Source organism: Embiotoca jacksoni, unplaced genomic scaffold, assembly GCF_022577435.1.
Source record: "Embiotoca jacksoni isolate LCO1_2020_lvr unplaced genomic scaffold, fEmbJac1.0.p SCAF_31, whole genome shotgun sequence".
Classification (NCBI taxonomy): domain Eukaryota; kingdom Metazoa; phylum Chordata; class Actinopteri; family Embiotocidae; genus Embiotoca; species Embiotoca jacksoni.
Genome location: NW_027185383.1, coordinates 4,775,349 through 4,801,295, shown reverse-complemented (window position 1 = coordinate 4,801,295; position 25,947 = coordinate 4,775,349). Strand labels below are relative to the sequence as shown.

At 40.5% G+C, this 25,947-nt stretch overlaps 4 protein-coding genes across 5 annotated transcripts in view; all 4 read left to right on the top strand.

The window, feature by feature from the left end:
* The first annotated feature begins 4,629 nt into the window (after positions 1–4,629).
* On the top strand, positions 4,630–9,935 carry LOC138207442 (angiopoietin-related protein 3-like). The gene is made up of 7 exons (XM_069164658.1): positions 4,630–5,191; positions 5,591–5,701; positions 6,293–6,413; positions 6,777–6,890; positions 7,658–7,753; positions 7,975–8,247; positions 8,347–9,935. The coding sequence occupies exons 1-7, from the start codon at positions 4,694–4,696 to the stop codon at positions 8,565–8,567; spliced, it is 1,434 nt and encodes a 477-aa protein (XP_069020759.1). The 5' UTR covers positions 4,630–4,693; the 3' UTR covers positions 8,568–9,935.
* Positions 9,936–10,522: 587 nt separating this feature from the next.
* LOC138207331 (phosphoglucomutase-1-like) lies at positions 10,523–16,658 on the top strand. Its single transcript, XM_069164488.1, has 11 exons — positions 10,523–10,827; positions 12,188–12,350; positions 12,633–12,779; positions 13,059–13,184; positions 13,951–14,141; positions 14,291–14,445; positions 14,701–14,816; positions 14,944–15,079; positions 15,714–15,897; positions 16,075–16,203; positions 16,399–16,658. The coding sequence occupies exons 1-11, from the start codon at positions 10,570–10,572 to the stop codon at positions 16,486–16,488; spliced, it is 1,695 nt and encodes a 564-aa protein (XP_069020589.1). The 5' UTR covers positions 10,523–10,569; the 3' UTR covers positions 16,489–16,658.
* A 1,614-nt stretch (positions 16,659–18,272) lies between these two features.
* LOC138207412 (leptin receptor gene-related protein) lies at positions 18,273–21,733 on the top strand. The gene is made up of 4 exons (XM_069164615.1): positions 18,273–18,467; positions 18,848–18,923; positions 19,830–20,016; positions 20,212–21,733. The coding sequence occupies exons 1-4, from the start codon at positions 18,452–18,454 to the stop codon at positions 20,326–20,328; spliced, it is 396 nt and encodes a 131-aa protein (XP_069020716.1). The 5' UTR covers positions 18,273–18,451; the 3' UTR covers positions 20,329–21,733.
* Positions 21,734–24,091: 2,358 nt separating this feature from the next.
* LOC138207266 (3',5'-cyclic-AMP phosphodiesterase 4B-like) overlaps positions 24,092–25,947 on the top strand; it is a 49,021-nt gene continuing 47,165 nt past the window's right edge. The window contains exon 1 of one of the 2 annotated variants that reach the window (XM_069164375.1): positions 24,092–24,290. The gene's annotated coding sequence lies outside the window, so the exon portion shown is untranslated. The remainder of the gene's footprint in view (positions 24,291–25,947) is intronic. The other variant, XM_069164376.1, reaches the window with a different exon arrangement.

The following is a 25,947-nucleotide window of genomic DNA, read 5'->3' as shown; positions in this document are numbered from 1 at the left end:
ACCACCAGTCGGTCAAAGTGTTGATGTATCCAGAGAAATGTCCCAATTTTATTTATGTGATGAGTGTTTGAACAGACAGGATAAATCATACTGACTTTAGTGAGCCCCTTACTCTATCACCATTATGAGGGCAATATTTTTGTTTTGTTTTGTTTTGTGAAATGCTGGATAACTGTCAAATAGATTACCAGGAAATTTGGTACAAATATTCATGAGGCCCAGAGGATGAATTATGGTTAATTCCTCTGACTTTTGTATGTAGTGTTACCGCAATTAATAAGTTATCCATTGAAATATGTTAAAATCTATTTGATTGGCAAAAAATTTGGTCCAGACCGTCATGTTTGCCACGGGATCAATTGTTAGAACTTCAGCGATCCCCTAACTTCTCCTCCTTTGACATGATGAGGTTGACATAGCTGTGACTAAAATGTCTTAACAAGTAATGAATGGATTACGAAAGAATTTGGTTCAGACATTTATAGTCGCAGAATATGAATTGTACTGGCTTTGGTGATTCCTTAACTTTTCCTCTTTGTCTTGCTTTAGGATAAGTCAACCTGGTATCATGCCAAACAATGTAATACAGTCATCGGTCCACTATAGGATATTGTGTCAGTGTCACGTTTTCCTCCCCTTGGTGTGAAAAGTAAGGTGCCTTAGGTTTAGACACCTACAGCCACATTTCCACTGATGGAACCAGCTCTACTCTACTCACCTCTACTCACTTTTGGTATCAGATACGTTTCTGGATTTCATTTTCTCCTGCAGCTAGTATACCCCCCTCCTGTCAGTGGAGAAGGGGCTTAAAACTACACGGATAAGGTTTAAGAAAGCATAATTGTTTGAGATGAAATATTAATGTTTTTACTTAACGAGGGTTATGCATGTCACATAAGTTACTTAACACACGCTACATAAGTTAAATACGTTATTTTATGGAAGTAACTTACATACATTACTTAAAAACTCTGTCACAGACTCAAACACGAGTCTCCCAGGTAAAACATCCTTAACCTCATCCTTATGTTAATTTGATCACTTTGTCACATGACAATCTTCAACCCTGGACACACATACTTATGTACTTTTCACGCCTAAATGAGGCAAAAAGTGAAACTGACAGGGTTCCTTCTAATGGACTGATGGGTGTATTACATGCTTTGGAGTGATACCAGGGTGGATAATGTGTAAGTGCTAGCATCCGGAAATACAAACCTAAGATAGTCAACTTTTTAGACATTATAACTGTTAGCCTGTCATTGTGAGAATGTTAGCATTACCTCAAAGCACCACTGCATCTAAATAAAGCCGCAAGGAGCCGCTAGCATGGCTGTGGACTTTTAACCTGGTCCTCTGATGATATTTCTGCTCTTGTCGTTGTGTTCATTTCATATTTTATGTTTGCATCTCATCTCTTCTCCTTTCCTCTCTATATTTTTTTTGTCGCGTCTGTGTTGGTTTTGGGCTACAACTGGTTGAGTTCATCTCCTCAGGCCAAGACAACCATGTGTCCCATCACACAAATCCCACATTACATGCCTTACAGTGAAAATCGGAGCCTAAGTTGAAAGCAAAAACCAAACAGGGCGATGTTCATGAAAAGTCTGCGACACGATGCCGCTGGAGGAGCTGCACCCACTGACTTGTGCCCCGCCACGGATGGAAAAGGAATTAGCAAGAATTAGCAAGAAATACTCCTTTTCCATTACCCAAGCAGACAACTGACTCCGAGAGGGATTGTGGTTTGACTGGAGGGAGAGAGAGAAAAAAAAATATCAGGCTTTACTGGACCAAATGACTGCTGACGGACCGACCACATACAGCCGAAAACTTAGCCAACAGGCAAAACTGTTCTCGAAGGCAGTTTCATGGAAAGATTTAGAGTTGCGTCATATCCGAGGAGAAATGTGGGCTATAAATTATAGTTTGTAATTTACTTACAATATTAGGTCAAAAATAAGCTGTTAATCATCAACTAACGCAAATAGATATTTTGGGCCCGCAAAGTGAAATGCATAAGACATGAGGCTTGCCCGCTGCAGGGTATTAATTTTCCTCCCATTTGACTGTTATTGCAAGTGGAAGCTGCCTCCTGGTGGAAAGTATAGCTGGAGGTTCTGTAACTTGCCAAGAGGCAGGTCCTCTTTTTAGCAAGAATAAACTGAGGGGGTTTTTTTTAGCCTGAAAAAGTGTTCACTGAAGCTTCATATTGATTAAATTATCCGAAACATTTTTCAATCATGCCAGTAATTGTAATCAGTCAATATCAACATGCTTTTTAGGCTTTTTTTTAAAGTATTGTTCAGTGTCTGTTTGACATTCAAAAAAACAACTAAAACCACACAATCCAGATGGAAGAGTTTAAAGTAGTTCAGTCAAACTGAACTGAACTTAAACCCTGTAGTCATGTAACAGTGACCTATGAAATGAGACCAATCAATTGCCCAAAAGGCCACAGACCCTCAACAACAAATGTTATTTCAAATTAAAGATGACTAAATCTAATAAAAGCAGCTGGAATTCGTCTTCATCTACATGCCAGCTGTGCAATAATCTGTTATGAGCTTTGGGGGATTTCAAACAAATGAGTAAATAGTCCGCTTGTATGGTAGATAAATAGTATTATGAAATGTTATCTGCTTTCTAGCAGCAGCCGGAGGCCAAACAGAAAAAGCAATTTAAGTCACCGTAACAGTTAGTGCTTATGATACTGATTTTATCTATGAGGACTGAGAAAAAACTGCTACAATATCATTAAATTGTGTCATTTTTCAAATTTTAAATATTAAGTTTTGTGTATATATATGTATATAATAAATCATTTTGGACCTACTTTGGGGACTGCATTGTAGCAGAGTTAAGGCTAACTCTGCTACAATATATCAAATGGTAACATTTATTGTAGATTTAATAATTTACATGGAACCTTACAAATGAAATAAATAGAATGATAAAAAATGAAAATAATGATAATAATAAAAAAAAATAGAAAATAAAATTGAGGACACATGTCATATTAAACATTTTTTTTCTGGATGAATGGACCCAACAGAGTCAGACTAGCAGTACAGACAGGCTTTTGCTCTCACTTGGCAGAAACTAAGATTAACAAAAAGCTCACTGATCACCTCCATGCTATTTTGCATCATTTGTGACATGCGCACTTTGTGGCATTTTGGCGATAGAGCTGCGTAAATAATCTGTAAAAAAAAAAAAAAAAGAAAGAAAGAAAGAAGGGGCATTGACCACCTGCATGACAGTGACCTTTACACTGAGCAGGAATCACTGGACTGGGTTCCGACAGCACAAGAGAAATGAAACAAGTCAAAACGACTACAGCCATGCTAACAGATCTTTTAGTCTTTAAAATTAGTCAGTTGCATGCTAATACATCTTAATTTTATATGTTTGCTTGCAAATTTTTGCTAAATAGCACCAATCTTTGTCTATTGTGGAACGTAAATGCCAAAATAGATCTGAGCTGTTGTAGAGGCAACTAGCAATATTTCTGATAACTAATGATTTAAACATGTTGTATTTGTGAGCTCAGTGGACCTTCAGTCCCAGTACATGTATGAAAATTATGTTCACTGACTCCCCTTCCCTACCTTGGTTTGTCTCCAATGCCATCTTGCACTCTCCATGACCTCCATTGACTGTTAGATGTTTCGTAATTGTTTGCATCCACACATTTTACCTTCAGAGAGCAGAGGCCTTGGCTGAAGTCTGTGTTGTGGACTGAGTTTGCTGTGTACACACTGTGAGGCGCACACAACCGTCATATGGGTAGTTAATAATTAACGGATCGGCGTTTCTGTTTTCGGGGGATACTCCCTCTCAAAACTGAACGGGAGAATGCACTACAAATGAGAGTCTAGTTTTCATTGATGTGTATGTGTGTGCATCCTCGTGGGTGTAGACATCGGGTTCATTTTAAAACACTTGAGTATGTGCTGAAACTTTACCACAGCTACAAGTACAACTACTTGGGAAAAACACTTGACTTCACCATCATCGCACTTAACCACCTTGATTGATTGATAATTACAGCAAATAAAACTGTAGCTGTGAGTGATAGCCTGGAGGAACCAGAATAAACTCTTGTCCTTGTAGGGGGGACATGGGTACAGTCTGCTCTTTGAGGGTTAAGACTTGGTTTTAGGATTAGGGTTGGTGTTAGGGTTAGTGTTCGGGTTAGGGTAAGATTTAGGGTTAAGATTAGGGTAAGGGTTGGTGTCAGGGTTAGGGTTAAGGTAAGGGTTGGTGTTAGGGTTGGTATTAGGATTAGGGTTGGTATTAGGATTAGGGTTAGGGTTGGTATTAGGATTAGGGTTAGGGTTGGTATTAGGATTAGTGTTAGGGTTGGTATTAGTATTAGTGTTAGGGTTGGTATTAGGATTAGGGTTGGGATTAGTATTAGTGTTAGGGTTGGTATTAGTATTAGTGTTAGGGTTGGTATTAGGATTAGGGTTGGGATTAGGTTTAGGGTTTGTGTTAGGCGCACGCTTGGCGTGCAGTGGTGAATGCAACAATTGATCAGATGATGCGGTTAATTATTGACCTGGCTCCATACAGAGTATAAAGCCATGGGTCTTCACCTCGCAGCTCTTCGTCCAGTCACAGAGGGAAGTGAAGGCTGCCTGTTGTTACCTTGATATCTTCGACAGACAGCTGGAGAAGCAAAAACAACATGAAAGTAACACTTATTCTGTTCGTACTTGTCCTGGCTGCCACGTCTGTCCCAGCCCAAGCAGAGCCTCCTGCCCTCCACCTCGAGGTCCCCGTTCAAACCCGGTCCCACTTCGCTGGTCTGGACGATGTGCGTCTCCTGGCGAATGGCCTCCTCCAGCTGGGTCAGAGCTTGCGGGAGTTCGTGCAAAAGACAAAGGGGCAGATCAACGACATCTTCCAGAAGCTCAACATCTTCGACCACTCTTTCTACCAGCTGTCGGTGCTGGCCAGTGAAATCAAGGAGGAGGAAGAGGAGCTGAAGAAGACCACTGTAGTGCTGAAGGCCAACAACGAGGAGAACAAGGGTCTCTCTGAGGAGATCAGCTCCAAGATGGACAGCATCATGCAGGAGAAGAGCCGACTCCAGACAAAGGTGGAGGGCCTGGAGGTTAAACTGAGCAGCCTGTCGCACGGCCTGGTGACGAGCGATCAGGTGACTGAGATCATCGGCCTCAGGGTGAGTGACCCGTGGTTAGACAGGAAACCTGCACTTGGATTGTTGAGCTGGACATACTTCAGAAATGTAATTTAGATTATGTAACACTAAATACAAAATGTGTACTCTGGATCAGATGACAACTTTTTTCTTTGGCTTCCTATTATTTTGTGACATATGTGCACAAAAAAGAAATTAAAGCACAAAAAACTACTCGTTTCATACTTAGTTTTTAAATGTCATAATGTTCTTTACTAAACAACCTTTTGACAGAATTTTCTTTATGAATACTTACACCACTGACATTAAGAAGTAATGTGTATTTTTTATCCGTATTTAAGCTTTGTTTTGCATTTTTTTTTTCTCCCACTACTATGTATAGTATTCTTTTACATGATTCTGAATGTCTGCCCTGAACAGGAGGTGATCCACGGCCAGGAGCAGAGCATCACAGAGCTGCTGAAGGCTGTGAGGGAACAAAGTGACCAGCTCAACCAACAGAGGAAAGAGATTAAGCTCCTGGAGGAAAAGGTAAATAATTACCAGCCATCATAGAATTAATTAGACTGAAGGAGAAACATACATGTCAAATATTAATAATGCAGAGAAAGCTCTTGCTTATTTAGAAAATGAAATATCAGATTCAGACCTTCTTATTCACCCCAGTATTTCCATACAGTCCCTTAATGAACTAGAAGTTCAAACCTTTAATTTGCTGCTGTGCAAATGAAGGAGCTCTTTCTTCAATCCACTGAGAATATTTTGCCTGCTTCTTGAGTTATGAGCTGCCCTGATGCATTGCACTAACTGTGCTGGTAGGGAGAAACTTTAATGGAGTCATGCTGCTGTGCTATCCATATAATTGAGAATTTAAATCTTTGGAGGGAGCTGACATCATGAAGGAACTGCCCGTGCTTTTAATACTCACAGGCTGCGCCTCAGTCCTGAATACATTTGCATTTCGGTCTTGAGAGCTGTAAATTCATGTTTCTAAAAAAAATCTAGGAGAATTTCTACTTTTGCAAAATAACAACCCAACATTTATTGTGTGGAGCTACAATTCACAGTGAGTCTGAGGATTATGTCTGCAAGGTAAAGTGTTTCCCTGATCATTTTCCACAGTTTACAGCCAACACGCTCGCCCAGGAGACCATCGAGAGGATGTCGGAAATCTTCAACACTGAAGCGCCAACACTCAGCCTTTATCTAACCTCACGCTCGACCAGTATCGACAAAATGATGAGTAAGATGAGGAGATTTCGGGGAGTTACTTTAGGATTTTGTTATACATTATATCAGCAGGCAAAGAGGTTAAATGCTCAATCGTTCTGGGTCAATACTCATGATTTGCAAATGTGTCCAGGAAATTTCCTGCAATTTTCTGCTTCACATTCACACAGTTTTATAGAGTCAGAGCAAGCAGCTGCTGTGTGTTTCCACAATACTTCCTAAGAAATCAATTATCTCACGTTTTTCCTGATAATGCTGCTAATATAAACTGTTGGCCTCCATGTACAATTGTACGTTAGCTTCTCTGCTTTTCAGTGAAACTTTCTTCGGGATAGTTTTAAGTTTCAACATTGGATTTGTGTGATTTTGGACACAGATCTGCCGTCAGACTGCAGCGAGCTGTTCACCAGTGGGGAGCAAGTCAGCGGCATCTACGCCATCAGACCCAATGGATCGGAGCCCTTCATGGCCTTTTGTGACATGAGTAAAGGTATTCCACGTCTCACTAAAAAAATCTAACTTTTTCACAGGACAAACCTTCAATTCTTTGAATCACTATTCACTTTTTTATTTTTGTTTTTACTCTTGAAGTCCATTGTAAAGTTGGCATCCTTAACTGATTTTGTATTTGTGTTGGTGGTGACTTATTGTAGCTCTGATGCAACTATGAAGAGTCAACAGTGCGGCTGAGTCAGTCAGATAAAGTACCATCATTTCCTGATATATGAAGGCAATCAGAATTGAATGACAGACTCAGCCACTAACAATTCAAACTCATATACACATAATAGGACTCCAATGAATGGTTATTTTCATTATTCATTAATTGCCAATCACAAGATCACAAAGCCCAAAGCTGTATCTTCTGTTTGCTTGATCAGTCCAACCAACCACAACCTAAAAATAATTCATTTATTGTTATATGTGATAAAGGAAAGAAGCAAATGTTCTTGTTTAACAGGCTGCAAACATCAAGTATTTGACAGAGTTGCTTTTAAAAAAAAAAAGAAGAAGACAATTAATAAAATGAAACAAAGTATTTGAAAATGGTTTTTTTCCACTCAACTACCTAATTGACTAATTGTTGGAGCTCCAATAGGGGATAACAAAAGCATTTAAATACCTTGAAAAGCTATTGCCAAATAGTGGTCAAAAAGTTGTAGAAGTACGACAGTACATGGGAATCCTAATGACGTGAGCTCTAAAATAAGACATCCATGTTGTTATTTTTTTTCTTTCTTTCTTTCTTTCATAAAGACTACGGAGCAACAGTTATCCAGCGGAGGAGGGATGGTTCAATGAATTTCGACCAAACCTGGGAGAAGTATGAAAATGGTTTTGGAGATTTTCAAGGTGAGACTCTATTTGCCATCGGATGTTAGAAAATCAATTTGTACCTGCATAATTATACATTTGCTTCATATCATGATTGTAATGTTTGTAACTTTATATTGTAAATATCAGTGTCTGTGAGTTGATTGTTCCCTCATGTCCACTGTGAGCCCTCAGTGACTTCTCAGTTTCTCTTTCTCTCTCTCTTTCCCTCTCTCTCTTTCTCTCTCTCTCTCTCTCAGGGGAGTTTTGGCTGGGTCTGAGGAGGATCCACTCTCTTTCCTCTCAGGGTAACTCTGTCCTTCACATCCAGCTGGAGGACTGGAAACAGGACAGGCGCCTCATCGAATACAGATTCTACCTTAACGGTCCCGACAGAAACTACACTATTCACCTCACACATCTGTCTGGGAGTCTGCCTGACCTCATGAGCAACCACACGGGCATGATGTTCTCCACCAAGGACAGGGACCACGACAGGCAGCCGGACTATAACTGTGCTCACCAACAAACAGGTGCAGCAGATGCACACAATGTTTCATTCCCATGTGGGGTTAATGAAGACTTGTCTCCTGGTAGCAGCTGCACAACATGTCATTTCTGTCATCTTCTAGGTGGGTGGTGGTTCAACGCTTGCGGAGACACCAACCTGAATGGGAAATACTTCCACGTGAGACCAAAGGGGCGATCAGAGCGCAAGAGAGGGATCCAGTGGAAGATGAGCCGGAAGGCGTCTTACTCCCTCAGGTTCACCCAGATGTCTCTCCATCGTGTGGCTTCCCCCAGCTCCACCTCCTCCACATCAGCTTCCTCTGAGTCAGGCGTCTTTCTCTGATCCAGCACCTTCACTCTCCTCTGAAAGTTCTCAGTTCAAACTAGCATTAAACAGTGGCCTCTTCTGGAAAGCCTCAGCAGTGCCTAATGTGGGCAGCCGTAGTTTCAGGAGGCCTGGGCAGCGAGGTACATGGCTTCCTCCGTGTGTCCCAGTAGATTCAAATCAACCATAAAGAGCACTAAAAAAAGCTGCTGTGTCCCAAACAGAAAACCTAAATAAGAGTTACCCCACATGACCGGGATAGTGTGCATGTAGTTTCTAACATAACAGAACATCAAAAGATATTGTGAAATCTAACATACACTGAAATACAGTTTAGTTTATTGTAAAGATCCTCATACCAGAGCAGAACATGTATCTTCACTCGCTGCATCGCTGAGGTCAAAGGTTATAGGCAGGAAGTTTAAACAAGGAAATGAGTAGTTTTTGTTTTGGGTCACATTGACTCTCAATATGATAGATCCCAACATTTGGGGCGGCGCCCCTAAAAAGGGCCATGAGATATATTTGCAGGGTCAGGGAGGAAATAACCTGATTTAAAAGAATTCAAAACATACTCATCTCCGTTACAGACTTTTCTTTAATTGGTTTTGTCTTAGAAGATACTGTTTAAATATTTTGGCCCTACTGTCCTCTAAACATCATTTAAATATACAATCTAAAGATTGTTTTCACTATTGCTTAAACTGCCTATTATTCTAATTAATCATTTGTCTCATACTTAAATGATGTCAGAAAATAATTAAAAATATCCATTAGAGTTTTCCATCGTTTAGCGATACCTTTGGTGGACTTTTTGGCAATATAGCTTAAAAAATGACTCATTTATGATTAATTGTTTTTTTTAAATAGTTTCTGATTACTTCTTTCGTTCGTTCATTTCAATTTATTTAAATGTAACAATCTGCATAAAATGTATTGCGTGTGGCAAAGGACAACAAGAACAACAGTTGGGAATGATTGGTATCGATAACACTCATCTGTACTTTATATTCTCAGTTTTGATATATTTTCTTTATTTTATTTAACTTAAACAAATAAAAGTATGATGGTGACTACAGATGATTAGATTTTTCACTAAAGATAGCCCTTATCAAACCCTTTTCCTGATTATACCTGCTCAGACCAAGAAAAACTTAGTGTTTTGTAGTTTTTTTATTTTGGGTAATTGTTCGTGATTCTGCTACTGGTCGAGACTTTTTTTTTTACCATCCATATTTCATCCTCGAACTGAAAACACTTTGTTTTGATGCCAAAGTCTAGAACATGAATGAATGATGCGTGTTCATGTTTTTAATACACACTAAAACTCTGAATCTTTTGTACTGTGATGTTAGGAGCACTTAATAAACACTAGAGGGCAGTGTGGTTCCGTCTCCTGCAGATGCTTTCCACTGTGATTTGATTGTGCTGGGTGTATAATTAGATTTGAGATATTATGTTTGTTTTGTAAACAGACTCTTCCATATGTACTCATTTCATTATGCTCTAATTGCTCTTCTCCCTGTCTGTTTTCACAAGCATTAGGAGAGAGTGATATCCTCTCTTGAAATAGTGTTTGATGAGAGATGTCAGCCTTCTTTTTGCATATATCATTACTTGAAGCACAGCTGCAACCCCTCACAGATGAATAAATTGCTCCCATAACACCTTAATATTTCCACCCTGACACGCCCAAACACACACACACACACACACACACACACACACACACACACACACACACACACACACACACTTCTTTGTGACTGGGCGTGCGAGCCTTGACAGTGATCTCCCTGCACATGTGTGAAGGAGTGTCTTCAGTTACTCGGCCTGCCTCTGCACACACACACACATGAGTTTGAAAGGTTATTTTGGGCTGCAGAAGTACCACTGTAACCCTGCTGAAATAATAGGAGGAGTCAAGCTCTGTACCGTTCCCCGTGTCAACTGGCAGTGGACTTCCCTCTGAAGAGCTCTCTACCCTGCAGCACTAAATTGAAACCTCAGTTTTTAAACTATGGAGAACAGTCCTCTGCAGGTCTTGACCGTCCCTACAGCCCCCTACCCTGACCAGAGACCCAGCACCAGCGGCCTGAGGAAAAAGGTCCACGTGTTTCAGTCCAGGAGGAACTACCTGCACAACTTCATCCAGAGTATCTTCTCCTCCATTGACCTGCGTGACCGCCAGGGTTCAACCGTGGTGGTGGGGGGAGACGGACGCTTCTTCAACCGAGCAGCTATTGAGGTCATCGTGCAGATGGCAGCTGCCAACGGGGTCAGTGTCACCATGTGTGTGGACTTGCTCACGTTGTGTGTGTGTGTGTGTGTGTGTGTGTGTGTGTTTGTTTGTTTGTTTGTGTGTGTGCATGCTGGTAAGCGGGTGTATGTGTGGGCGGGTGAGTGTGCGCTTGGACAGACCCTACGTGCAGATGACTGCACGTATGTCCATGTGACCCCACCCTCCCATCCCTTCGTTATCACTGATAGTACCAGCCTCTCAATGACCTGGCTGTGTTTGGGGGAAAGTTTTGGATCAAAACAGATGTTTAAAAGTTAAAGCGTTGTAATAGATAACTTTCAAACTGATTGGCAGGAATTTCAGTACTTCAAATTATTATAAAAACAATAATCAGGATACAAATAAATTAATGGGAATATTAGATGATATCAAAATTGAAAAGAAAAAAGAAACAAACTGATATTGGGTACATATAAATCTTAATTTTAAGTCATATAGAATTTTTGGGTTTATTTTGTTGTTATTGTTAATCAAATGAAATTAGATTTTTTTTTTTTTTTTTTTTTTTTTTTTTTAAACATTCATGGGTCACTTACTGTTGTTTCCTTGAGTTTTCTGGATTACAGTTGTCCTAAAGTAGAAGTAGCAGCCACTGTGACCCTGCATCAGACTCATCTGTATAACACCTGAGCAAGAAAGTTCCAAATAATACAGCATATACTTATCAAATCTGAGAACATTACAGCCTTACCTAGCATTATGTAAAAAAAAAGTATTTTATTTTGGTGAAATCATTAATAATTAAGACCTTTTTCCCTCTTGGATTAATGTCTGGTTGGAAAATGATCAAATATTCACATTTATTTATTGCTCAACAGTAAATATTTACAAAGTAAACCAATATTTTGTGGGCTGAAAGAACAGTGATTATGATGATTAATAAGCAATACAAAGGACTGAGAATAATAAAATGTAATGCAATTCAACAGCAGAATAATCTAGGATACGAGGCTGTAAATCAGCAGAATAATCGCAGCTCTGTTGTCTTCAAATAGAAAAATATCAAACATGTTCTGTTTTCAGCCTTCTTGCCAACACCAGTAATGAGCTCTTCATGGTCCCCAGGTTTAAATTATACAAACTATGAGCTTCTAATACTTTCTTGGTTGAATGATATATGGAGAGGAATTTTAGACACACTTACGCAGGACAGGACTTGCTCTTGATGTGTCGTAGCTGTCGCACATTAAATTAAATTCTAGTTCTACTTAGGAAGAAGCAGGACACACCAAACCTGATATTCGTCAGCCCTCCCGCCCCTCCCTCTCTCAGATATATCAAGACACACTACGGCCATCTCGGCCAACTCAAACACACCTGTGTGACATTTCCTCAGGTGGGTCGTCTGATCATCGGACACCATGGGCTCATGTCCACGCCGGCCATCTCCTGTGTGATCAGGAAGTACAAAGCCATCGGAGGCATCATCCTCACTGCCAGTCATTACCCCGGTGGACCTGATGGAGACTTTGGCATAAAGTTTAATACAGCCAACGGAGGTATGGTAACTTGAGAGGAGGAAGCATGCAGAGGCATCGGCCAAGTGCACAGCAGTGTTAGGGGAGAAGTCAGGCATTTAACAAGGCTGCACCAGGCCTCATTCAGATATGTGGCTCAGACACAGTTAAAGTTGAGACTTTGTGTTGACAGAAATCTGGGGCAAAGTTCAGGCACAGTTTTACCAATAAACATCCAGAATTAAAAATAATATTATCTTCAGTATAGTGAATGTTTGTAGTTCCATCGTACACAACATGTGAGTAACCTTTTACTGCATCCAGGCCCAGCCAAGGAAGCTGTCACAAACAAGATCTTTCAGATCAGCAGGACCATCGAGGAGTTTGCCATCTGCCCGGGACTGCGAGTGGATCTGACAACTCTGGGAAAGCAGATGTTTGACCTGGAGAATAAGTTCAAACCCTTCACAGGTGAGGTGCAGCATTAGTCTGTCACCTATCACTTCAAATCAAAGGAAGGAGGATGAAGGGAGTGTGAGAGAACAGTGGTACGTGTGGATGGGTGCTTGAATGACTTTATTTTTGAAAGTTCTACATCTTTTGAAATCAACAATTCAACCACCTATTTAGAAATAAATAAATATGGATTTCATGTAAGCAGATATAAGTGAATTAGTCAGAAGAGGACTTAAAATCAATGGTTTTCTGACGGTTAACACAGCTTTGTTTCTCATTTCTGGTTGTGTCCAGTGGAAATCGTGGACTCTGTGGAGTCCTATGCGAACCTGCTGAGGAACATCTTTGACTTTGCTGCTCTGAAGGAGCTTCTATCGGGCGAGAACCACATCAAGATAAGAATAGATGCCGTGCACGGAGGTGAGAGAAAATGTCTCTAGCACACATCTCTGAACTGTAAACAAAACTAAATGTTTTCAAATTAAAAAAGTTTATTCCAATTTTCAAAAAGTCTCCTCAGATCAGGGTTTATGCATTAAACTGTGCTGGATGTAAAATCAGACTGGACCCAACATCCAATCCTCTTTTGTCAGCCTGTTCAGCTCCTCTTTCAATATCTAACAAAAACACAAACATGTCTTAAACACAATAAGAGCAGCACACAGACCAGTGTATGTCTATACATTACTGTCCAGCTTCACTTATATGTGTTTTTTTAATTGTGCCATTTGCAATCTGAAGACATTGGATGTTGATGATGCTCTGTTTGGCCTCTGGGTCACATACAATACTTTGATTCCAATAACACATCTGTCTGTCAATCATGATTCTATAATCTATATGACTTCCCCATTTCTCTCATTTACCTAATTCATATCATTGATGAGAATGAGCAGCCAATATAACAGAGAAACAAAATAAATTAAAGATCACTGAGGTGTTGTTGCAGCTTTGTTCTATTGTGAGGTAACATGGGCTCGTCAGAACTGATTAATTACTAAATCTATTCTGAGTGTCCCCACACACTGAAACAGAAACTCACGGTTGATCCACTGAGAGGCCAACCTGAAGTTTTTATGTTGTTTAGGAATACAAACAGTGTTACTTTGTCCAACACCAGATCTGACTTCAGTGGTTCATCAGTCTTGTCTGGTTCCTGTCTCTGTGTCCTCTGTCTGCTCCCCAGTGGTAGGACCATATGTGAAGAGGATCCTGTGTGAGGAGCTGGGGTGTCCTGCCAATTCTGCCATTAACTGTGTCCCTATGGAGGAGTTTGGGGGTCTCCACCCAGATCCTAACCTCACCTATGCTACAAATCTGGTTGACAGCATGAGAGACGGACAGTATGATTTTGGTGCAGCATTTGATGGTGATGGAGTACGTGCACTGACTTACTAAGTCCACTTTTTAATAGAATTTATAAAATTATATCATAAAATGCAGGTTCAAATCACATATTCACATCTTGAAGTGACATGAACCAGACAGAGGCCTTGACTTCTTACCTCTCTCCGTCGGCTTTCTAGGACAGTAACGTGATCTTCGGTAAACACGGCTTCTTCGTCACCCCATCTGACTCCGTGGCTGTGATTGCTGACAACATCTTCTGCATCCCATACTTTCAGCACACAGGGGTGAGAGGCTTCGCCCGCAGCATGCCCACAAGTGCAGCCTTAGACAGGTAAAACTTTGGCCTGAATTTTCACAAAGCAACATAAAAAAAAAACAAGTGCTGCTGCTTTTCAGAGTTATGGCCAAATCTAACACACAAAAAAATATCTTTAACTAAGATTCAAACATTGCATTTCTTTACATTCACAGATGCAACTTCACAAATACGCATTGCTAATAACAGCTCACTCTTGTTGTGCTCTTTAAGCTGCTGCAAAGGTTCTCTGTGATTTCTTAGAAAAGTCTTTCATCGTATTCCCTGCAGAGTGGCCAAGGCAACAAAAATAGAGCTATATGAAACTCCCACTGGGTGGAAGTTCTTTGGGAATCTAATGGATGCAGGCATGCTGTCTTTGTGTGGAGAGGAAAGCTTTGGTACAGGTACTGTAACTCTTCAGGAAGTTATAGCATCAAAAGATGTTTAATCTTAGTTCAAATACCGCTCGAGAAAAAAATAAGGTTTTAATTTATCTGTACATGGTAAACTTCATTTAATGTCATTTTTCAGGTGGAGATCATATCCGTGAGAAAGATGGACTTTGGGCTGTGCTGGCATGGCTGTCCATCTTAGCCACCAGAAGGCAGAGCGTGGAAGATATTCTTAAGGACCACTGGGTAAAATACGGAAGGAACTACTTCACCAGGTGAGATGTGGACACACCTGTCAAAACTAGAGTTGTTTCTAAATTACTCTGCTAATTAAAAAAAATGTATCGTAACAAAAAAGTATTATTTCTAAGTAGAACTACTACGCATTCAATTAGCTGCTATAGATGGTAAATGAAACAAGTTAAAAAGATACATACAGGACATGACTGACACCTACCGGAACATTTATGTCATTACAGATTATTAAAGGCTTGAACTACACTGAAAGAAAAATGTAAAATCATGACTTTTGGGATTTCAGTATATTAAAGCTTAATGTAAAATAATAATTTTATCTTGGATACAAGTATTTTGTCCACTGACTTACATTTGGTCACAAATAATGTTAAAAAAAAACTGCATTAGTAAAGAAATGTGCTTTAGAAAGAAGTCATTACAAAATAAATCTGGACTGTTTTCACTAAAAACAAACTGGACAAACAGCTCTAACACTAAACAAGCATCAAAAACAAATAGACATAACTGTAACATTTGCCACATATACATAATATATATATATATATATATATATATATATATATATATATATATATATTTTAAAGCATTAATTCTGTCATTAACAGCTGTTTGTTGTTGTCGTTGTTGTTGTTTGTTTTTGATGTTGCCCAGATATGACTATGAGCATGTGGACATAGATGCAGCCTGTGAGATGATGGAGGATTTAGAGATTATGATCGCAGACAAGGCCTTCGTGAAGCAGAGATTTGCTGTGGAGGACAAAATCTACCAGGTGGAGAAAGCAGACAACTTTGAGTACACCGATCCAGCAGACAGCACCATCTCCAGGAACCAGGTACAGGATACACACTCTGCTGTGTTTCTGCAGTGATCAGGTTGTTATGTGTGCAGCTAGAGAACGTACCAGCTGGTCACTGGGTATGTTCGTATCCTGTCGGCATCAGAGCCGCTGAGCTGAGCCTGCAAATCCTGAAAGATTCACATGGTCTGTGCCGGGCTGTTGTCACTGCAGGGACTGCGGATAATCTTCTCTGACGGTTCTCGGATCATCTACAGACTCAGTGGCACCGCAACTGACGGTGCAACAGTCCGGATCTACATTGACAGCTATGAGAAGGAGCACATTTTAGAGGACACACAGGTAAAGTATCAAAAAACTCCAAACAGTTTGGTCACAACAGGCAAGACTTGACACGCCTTTGGATCAATGTTGCTGGTTGAGAGGAACCAGACTATGAGCAAGCATAACCTGCATGCTTATGGGGAAATTAACATCAGTGGCATATGGCAGCCAGGTTCATGTTCTCTCTAACCTTATCATCCGTGTTTGGGACAGGTGATGCTGGCACCCCTTGCAACTATCGCTCTGAAGATTTCTCAGCTTCACCACCGGACAGGTCGAAGTGGCCCGTCCATCATCACGTGATTCCTTGTGTGTTTTACTCCTTCATCACTGAAATAATGCCCCTTTTTGTCGTTTTCTTTTTCTGCCCTGATTTTTCTACAAACAGAGCCTCGATTCCAAAGTGTAGCTGCTTTACATGCAACTGTGTGCATTTGAACTAAAGCCAGTGAAATGAAATGTGTAACACATTAAACAGCTTTTTATTTTTGGTTCATGTGTGCCTTGTGTTTTTTTCTTATTCAACAGTAAATAGATATAATAAATAATAATATAAATAAACGTGTTTTAGTCAAATCTGTAATTGTACTTTGCACCAGTGACCCACTAAGCACAAAAGCAGTGTGGTTTCTAAATCATCAGCACTCCTAGTGATCAAAACAACTCATCATGACTTAACGTTGTCCAATTAAACGCAGCATGTGGCTCACAAAGAGTAGTTTCATTTCCTCAGTGAAACTCTTTTTTTTTATAGAAGCAGTTCTTCTCACATTGTTTTATGACATGGCTCAACATGCTCAGGATGTCTGCTTTATGGCTCCTTAGCACTGAAGACTATTAAGAGGCAGATTTGAGGGAAATGAGAAAGTAAAATACAGTTTCACACGTGAATTTCCTCATGCAGCCAGTGCTCATTTTCAAACGAAAGAGCAGGGTGTTTCCTCCGACTTCAAAGCCTCAAACTATTGTTTGGATCATCCATACTCCTTAATTAAGGGAAATTAAAACTCGTTACTGAACAATAATCTGGTGCTTTGAGTGCTTTGAGGATGGGTGACAACATGCAAGCTCACTCGAGTGTGTACACACAAACACAATACACTCCTCCAACAAGGCAGCCCTGAAATTACAAAGAGCAACAAGGCAACATTAGAATATCGTTTACTAGAAAATAAGATAGCCTTTTAGTTCCATCATGATGAGGAGCCTCATACTTTACTGTCCTGAAAGTGCTACAGCTTCAATATCAGACTAAAGCAGGAAGCATTTAAGCTGTAAAAGGAAAGGAGCCAGCTATATGATTTCCATCTGGACAGCAACCGCACGAGTCTTCAAACATCTGGTCCAGCCCTGTGATCACCAATGCCCTTTGAAGTACTGTACCTTTCTTTGTGTTTAATCTCCATGTTACCTGAAGCACAACAAGAGGAAGACCCACTGAGTTCAGCTCTGGTTCATTTCAGGTCATCTTTTACTTCCACGAACATTTTCAGTCAGATATTGCACCACTTCAAGACAAAATCGCTGTCTTTGCTCATTGTCAGTTTGCAAGGGTACTACAGAATGAGCCATATTCGAGAGGAGGCAGCGAATGAAGGAGAAAAAGGTACTTTGTGAGAAAAACCCTATGTGCAAACTCATTGACACAATGAGTGGGTCCATTAGCTTCAAAACAGGTAAACCAAATGTACCAAACCTATTCAAATCTGGAATGATTGGGAGTGCTGAGTTATGAAACAGTTTATAATTATACAAACAGAGGTGAAAAGTAACTGAGTACATTCACTCAAGTACTGTTCTTCACAAAAGTTGTAAGTAGTGGATTCAAAAAGTATATTTCCATTTAAAACACGAGAGTGACAGGTACCACTGAAAGCACGTGAGTCTTTAACCACCCCCCAGTGACCGCGCGCTCAATCGTCTCGCGCTTGTCGTCACGAGGGATTGCAACAACTACGGGAGCGCGCTAAATCTGACAGACACGAAAATGTGATGGTATAAATCCTGTTTGTTTGGTTTTTGTGTGTGTGTGTTTTTTTGTTTTTAATGGTGTGAGTCATTCTTTCATCCCTCAGCTGGTAATGTCGTTTAAATGCCCGGATGACGTAGCGCTGCTGCAGCTTTAAGACAGTCACGTGACGGAAAAGAAGGAAAACCCGATGGAGGAAGCAGGAAGTTCACCCACCGAGAAGAAGAGCCCGAGCACGTAAACAATACAAAGAACAGAGCAAAACTCAAAAACAAAAAGTGTCCCACTTTTATCGCAATGGCCGGCATTAAAGGTATTTTACGTTAGCCTTCGTTGCTCGGCTGTGAGTTAAATGTTTACGTCACGCAGCCGCGCAGCTTGTAAAACTTTGTGAACCTACTTTTCGACATTTCTGAAAACCTTTGCTGAATCATTTCGAAACTCACCGCGAATCGTAAAATTGACTGCGAGCTGTCTTGTTTCCACTATGAGATTACCAGCCTGTTGATAAGTAGTGAGTTATTGGTGTCGCTCGGGTTATAATAACCGGTGAACTCAGCGTTGCAAACAAGTTCATATCAAGTGCTACGAGAATAGCCCGGTTCAGTTTTGTTTCTGGTTCCAACTTCGGACCGAAGCACTTCTCTGCTGCTGCAGCGGTCGTAAAGATCCTCATGTCTCTTGTTCTTCCAGCACTGGTTGGTTTGTCCTTCAGTGGAGCCATTGGACTGACATTTCTTCTGCTGGGTTGTGCACTGGAACAGTACGGGTAGGTTCTCTTCAAACATGGCAAAATGCAGGATGATAAAAATGGATTAGAGAATAACACACACACACACACAAGACAAGAAAAGTTCATTGAGTAATCCAACAATAAAAGATGAGTCTTCAAGATTATAGTAAAAAAAAAATAAAAAAAAAAATCAAGCAATATAAATTGATATATATGTAATATTACGTATATATTAATTTATATTGCTTGATTATTTATATATAGAAATAAATACATTGAATACAGTAAGACAGTAAAATAATATTAGACTAGAATATATCACGATTAACAGTAAAATGGTGAGAACACAAGGTCGAATAATATAAATAACAATGTTGATGGTGAGATGTGTGTAAAAAAAAAAAAAAAAAGATAAAGGTTGAAAAAGGATGGTAAAAATCTGCCCAACAGAGACCTGCAAATTTGATAAAACTCCAGAAATGCTACAATTTCCATAATGCCTTTCATTAGAGCCCCTCTGCTCAGTAAACACACTCTTTTCCAATCCAACATTCCTAGTTTTTAAAGCAGGCTTTCTGTTTTAAAATTTCAAACTCAGGTTGAGATTAAAGTTTAGTACCTCAGAGTTGAAAATCTTCCCTAGAGCTGAGACGGTCATACTACTGTTTTCATGTGTAAAACAGGGCGGTCCTCTTTTTTTAGAAGTTTCATTTTGTTGAGGATGAGGAGAAGTTTTTTAAGTGTTTTGTTTCAATGTAATATTACGTTGAATGGTTCCATGCTCACTTGTCTATTGTGAAATGAAAAGTCCCTTGCTTGTTGTGATTTCTTTGTCCATAGGACTCTTGAGACAGAGCTAATGCCCACGCATTAGTACCACTCACCACATTCATGTTATCTTGTGTCATAAAATCACTGACCGCTCCACACCTGTTTCTGCAGGGTATACTGGCCGCTGTTTGTCCTCATTTTCTACGTATTGAGCCCCATCCCGACCTTCATATCCAGACGTCTCAGCGACGACACCGACTCCTCCAGCAATGCATGCAGAGAGCTGGCCTACTTCATAACAACTGGCATCGTCGTATCATCTTTTGGGCTGCCTATTATACTTGCCCGCAACTTCACCGTGAGTTCTCTTTACTCGTGCTGAAATATTTGATTTCCCTGCGGTAAACACAGCAGCCATTTTTTAATTACTTGGTATAGATGTAACCTTGCTTTCAGCAGCACCATAGAAAATGGTAACACATTTATCTGTATCTGTAACACATGGCTACCGATATTCTTTGGCCACTTCAGTGAGGATATTTCTCTCCTGCAGATCCAGTGGGGCGCCTGCGGTCTGGTGATGACGGGGAACGCCGTCATCTTCCTCACCATCCTCGGCTTCTTTGTGGTGTTTGGAGGTGGGGACGACTTCAGCTGGGAGCAGTGGTAGAGGACAGTTTGGGAAAGTGGACTGACAGATGGGTGGGTGGGTAGGTGGATAGTTGAATGAACGGACTGCAGACTGAGGGGCACACGTGTCCTGCACTCAATGAGGGGGATGATGCTCAAGTGTAGGCTGCAAAATGTCATACCAAACCAGCAGGCTGACTTTTATATTAGGGGCAGATTAGGGTTGGAGACAATACTGTATGCCCTATTAATGTGCCTTATGTCTGGGACCAGGGAGACACTGACGCCTTTAGCCCTCCTGTGCACTATCACTATCCATCTTCACCCGTGTATTTTTGCTTGTCTTGCCTTTGTTTCAACCCCCAAATCACCCTGCTCACCGCAGCTATCTGCTATTTCATTACGCCTCAGTTAATCAATATCATAAAGGGATCTTAAAGACTATTATAATATACACTGCAAAGCTTTCTGCATTTTGTCTCCTCATTGTTCAAGGGGGAGAGGCGATACTGAATTCTGGCTTGCTTATTTTGAGCAGACAGAAAGCCAGGGCAAGTTAACTTAACCCATGCTATTTGACAGCTAGTAACAGGACTCCTAATCAGGTAAACAGATATTTGTATGATGTGTGTAGTTGTTGGTTTTGGTTTTTTTTTGCCTCAAGACTTTAAAGCCTTACTTTCTGTTCTGGTGCAATTGTTTACATTTTCACCAAAGATCGTTTCAGACTGCAGAAATGGAGCAGATTCACCACAGAGCTGTGGGTTTTGATTCATGCTGTGCAGTAACGTGATCCTCAACAGTCAGGCCGAGGCGTCGGAAAGAGCGCTGCTTTTGTGCAGACGGTCTAGAGACAGTAGACGCGTTCATTTTATACTCCTATAAATTCATGCTGTCGACAAAAAAAAAATCATGAAGTCTATTTTTACATGATGAATGGTAAATACTGTCCTTCTTGGCCAAGTGCACTTTGTCCTAACGGAGAGCCACTCCTGTAAACTCATTCATGAATGCCTTACACAATGTATGTTTTAATTAACAGAGAAATTTCTATTTTGGTTTCTGGTTGTTTTTGTGTTTAATAATGAGGTTGCCATTGAAACCTGTAACTGTAAATTAATAATGCATCCCTTTCTTCTATTTTGTTCTCAATAACTGACAATTAATGAGGTTCTGAAGTTTGTGTATTGGCCCATGTCACCAGATATGTCCCTAATATCTGATACACAACTGCTTTACTTGGGGAAATGTTATGTTGTATGTTTGTAACAGACATATTCAATACTGTCTCCAGACGAGGAAGTTTGTTTTCTCTGTTGTGACTCCCAAACCCCCGCTTTGGAAACACTATGTAGCCCTTCAGAGCTCTCATGTTTTATTTGATAAACTCCTGACTGCATTTTGTTTTCTAACATTAATTAAAACTGTCTGTGTAGTGAAGCAAACGTGCTCTCTCTGTCTGGCTGCTTCCAGCTGAGGATGTGATGAGAACGGTGTGTGCAGAGATGGACGGAGCACTTGATTTGATTAGTGTAATGCTCGTCTCATTGCCAGTGTTGATGGGTGACGCATTCAATCGGACACCTGCACGTTATTTCTGCAGTGCAGCAGCAGCAGAAGTGAGAGGAGCGAACCTCGGTAACGGCCTCCCACGAGACGCCGACTGGAAGAGAAGCAGTGACGGTGAAGTGTGTTTTGGGGTGAAGCGTATTTCTGTCTGGCGAGACTGTGCGAGCGAAACCCTGTGCTCCTGACTGACAGACATACAGGTGAACAGCTGCTAAATACTTTCCATATTTTGCGATATGCCAACCCGCATATATTTTCCACTGAAAACAACATATTTCCGCTTTCTTGTCTGTTTTGCTATTTCAAAACACACGAGCATTAATATTAAATACAGTTTGGCAACATTTCCAGCTGTGAGCAAGCTGCGTAACAAAAGAATGATAAAAGCCAACATTGTCTTGTCTGTTGAGGATTAAATAGGATGTGAATGAAATGCAGATGCAGACAGCTCCAGTGGTTTAATTTCACTCTCTATTCACGTGAGTCAGGAATTCTGCACTGAAGGTGCTTCACTGATTTGCATGTGAAGCTGAGTGCTTTCCCCCCCCCACAAACAAAAGCAATCCACACCATGCAGATGAATTATTATTTATATATAAAAATAAAAACATCTGTGATTCCAGTTATTGCATTTCGCAAGGGAGGGACAAAATGTTCAGCATTACATCCCGCAGGCAGGTTAGTTGCTGTATCAGTGTTGCTGTGAGAAAAGCACTTATGAAGAATATCAAAGTTGTATATACACAGTATGTAGTACATATATAATGCCCACGCTGCACTGAAATACTTGGTTGTTGTCGAGCTTGAAAACGATTTGGCATTTTAGAGATCAAAGTAAGTCGGGTCAAAGTGTCTCTGGAGGTCTTTTAAAATTCCCTGAAGTCGTCCAAATAGCTGCACAAAGACGAGACGTGCCGCCACGTGAAGACAGGTGAGAGGTGGAGAGGGACTGGGAGCTTTTGTGCCGTTGGACTTGACATTCTGACTCCAGTGACAAGAGACATTAACTCGATGGACACAGCCCAGTACAACTGTGTGGAACAGCGCCAGAGGGTTGCACTTTTGCTCACGTAGGTACTCTGCAGAGCCAAATTTAGACACATGGGCAACATGGTGTCTATCAGCAATAGAAAGAGACTATGACGCGTCTGTGGATCATGACATCTGTTAACTACATACTTTATGAAGTATGAAGCTGGGGATGGAGCGATCCGAACTCCTACGTTTGATCAGCCTGATTTTTTAAAGAAGAACTCACTACCACCTCGATTACTTCAGTGACACCGCTGCAATTTGATTCATGCTTTTAAACCGCAAAACAGCTCGTCTATAGAACATTTTAGAAAAGGGATGAATACGGAGTGCGTTTACTAAACACAATCTGTGGGGAAGAAAGGCGTTGTTGAGAAAATAAAAAAAAGATGAAAGGGAAGATGAAGAAAAACGTGGCCCGTGGACACCCATTCATCTCTCTTCCAGGACAGCTGTTGCTTGGCAACAACCAATGCATCAGAATTTTACTAAAACATTCCCCAAGCCTGGCCTTGAACACAACACACTGCAACACAGTGTCGAGCAACATCTACTTTGTTGCGCTGTACTGCAGCTCTGGTAGCCACAGTGTCAACACACAGCTCAGTGCAACACAACACGGATGAAAGAGAATTAGGCAATGCAACAGGAGAACACATCCCAATGCAGCATGGGGCAACACAAAGTGAGCAACAGTGCAATGGCACGATTGGAGACAGGTCTAACCACTAGAGGCAGATACACAGCTAAAGAACATTTTGAAAAAGATTCAGAAAAATGTAAATAGGCCGATAATGTTTAGCATATTTAAAAAAAAAAAACTAAAAAACAACGTTATTAATTATCTTTAGAAATGAAAATTAGCCTATATTTATTGTTACGTCAAGGTAAATTATTATCCTATATGATCACCCACTAAAGCAGTATCAAAAGAGCTGAAGGCAATACAAAAATAATAAACAGACAACGTATGCTATGTGCCTTTCAGATTCGTAGTATGCGCTCTTTTATTTAAAGAAACGATCATCTGAAGCACTTCAGGGAGTCGATGAACGATAAATAGCCTGAGAAGGGTTGTCGCCTCATTACATACGGTGCCGGATCCGTACCCCCGCTCTGGCTGGGAGTCAAACGAATAACGGGCAGCCGGTAGTGGGGTAGGCAAGAGAGGGCGTGCACGCTGACGAGCCATTGGTACTCGGTAGGATTTGCGTCGCCCAACTTAAAGCCAATCGATGCGCTCGCGGGGTCGTGAGAGGGAACGAGCGCGAACCGCACAAATGGAGCCTGATAAAAAGGGGCGCGCGAGCATTTGTAGCGCGCGAGAGAAACAGAGGAGCACACTGTTGTCTTATCTCGGTGACATCAGCGCGTCAGTCAGCGGATAATACCCGAACACCGGTAAGAGACTGCGTTAAACCGCCGTGTGGAATACACAAGATGAATGTTCTTCATCTCCCAGTGCAAAAAAAAAAAAAAAAATCCAGGATTTTAATCTTTCGTCGACCTTATCCTTGTCTACACTGTGGTATTTTTTATTTAGCTCCTCGCTTAAAAACAAACAACCCGTGCGACATTTTGGAAGTTTTGATATATTTGTCCCGTATTGGCTGAAGAGGTGTGCAAAAATGAGGTTTCGTAATGTTCAGTTGGCCGGTTTCCGTCATTTGAGCTGAACCGAAGCTATTTTCGAAGAAACATGATCGTCAAGTGTCTTGAGTTGCACAGGAAGGTCTTTAGTCCTATCGCGCAGGTTTCTCGTCTTATCTGTGAGCTGTGCCTCTTATCTGTCTCTCCGGACTTTGCATTGCAGGCATCTCTCTTCCTTTTTAAGTCTAGTTTTGTCGGTGCGCGTCTAATGTGAACCACTTTTTTTTTTTTTTTTTTTTTTTTTAAACGAATGATGTGTTGCTCGGTAAAACCGTAGAGTGTATATAAAAGCTGCAGACAGAGCCTGCACAAATGAAGTATGATGATAAGGTCAAACAAGGTGAACGCATTATTCCAGTGACAGAGACGTAAATACAAAGAAGCAAGTGAGTTTAAAATAAGTGGGAGTTTGGGATAGTTGAGATGTGGGTGGTGAAAAAAAAAAAGAGGAAATATGCAAATGGTGTAAAAGTCCGTAAACCCACATTTACACATAAAGGCAGTGTTGGCTGGTTCGGTCTTTAAACTAAATGTCATAACCATTACAGTCAATCAGTCCATTTAACCATGATGTTTGAATCAAGATGAGGTCAGCCAAGATGTCATGAAGATATATTGCACTATTTAGACTCATTATTTTTCTTCTGAGGGAGAAGTCAAAGTAATAGTCCTGCAGGGACTTAATGTATCTGACTTGTGTCAATACAGACTCAATAGTGACATGTATAAAGTGGGGACGGCTGGAACAGTTTTGCATTCATCATCTCCCTTGTAGTGACTGTTTTTGCTGAATCTTTCAAACTTTGATTAAAGCCCCCCCACCGTTTGTCATCTCAGTGTAATGAATCACTTGACATCTGTCGAAGCATGTGACATGGGTGATGTATGGAGGGACCCAAAGTGCTCCACTGTCGCAATTCGTTTTCAGTAGCACAACAGTAGTCGTTGTTTGGTGCAGAGTATATTGGTAAAAGTAACACAGAACCATTTAAATGCTAATATACTAGTCAGACACACTTAACTGAGGGCTTTGGAGCTGCTCTGTGATTTTGGCTTTCAGCACTGTTCACAATGAATGCTATTGTTTAATAAAATAGAAGCAAAAAAAAATGTGTTGTTGGATTTAAATTTGTTTCATTTAGCAATTTTTAATATTAAAACTTAAAGTCTCAATCAGTTTTCATGATAAAATGTTGGTTTTCTATTGCAACATGTCTGGCAGGTCCACTGGAGACTGAGGTTGTAAAGCTTTAGCAGGGTTTATTTGAATCACAGCTGCAAATAAATAATATTTTCATCATCAATTTACCTTTTGATTATTTTCTTTATTAATATATTAGTTGTTTGGTCTATAAAATGTCAGACATGTTGTCCAAAGTATCCCAAAGCTTAAAGGGCAACTTGAACT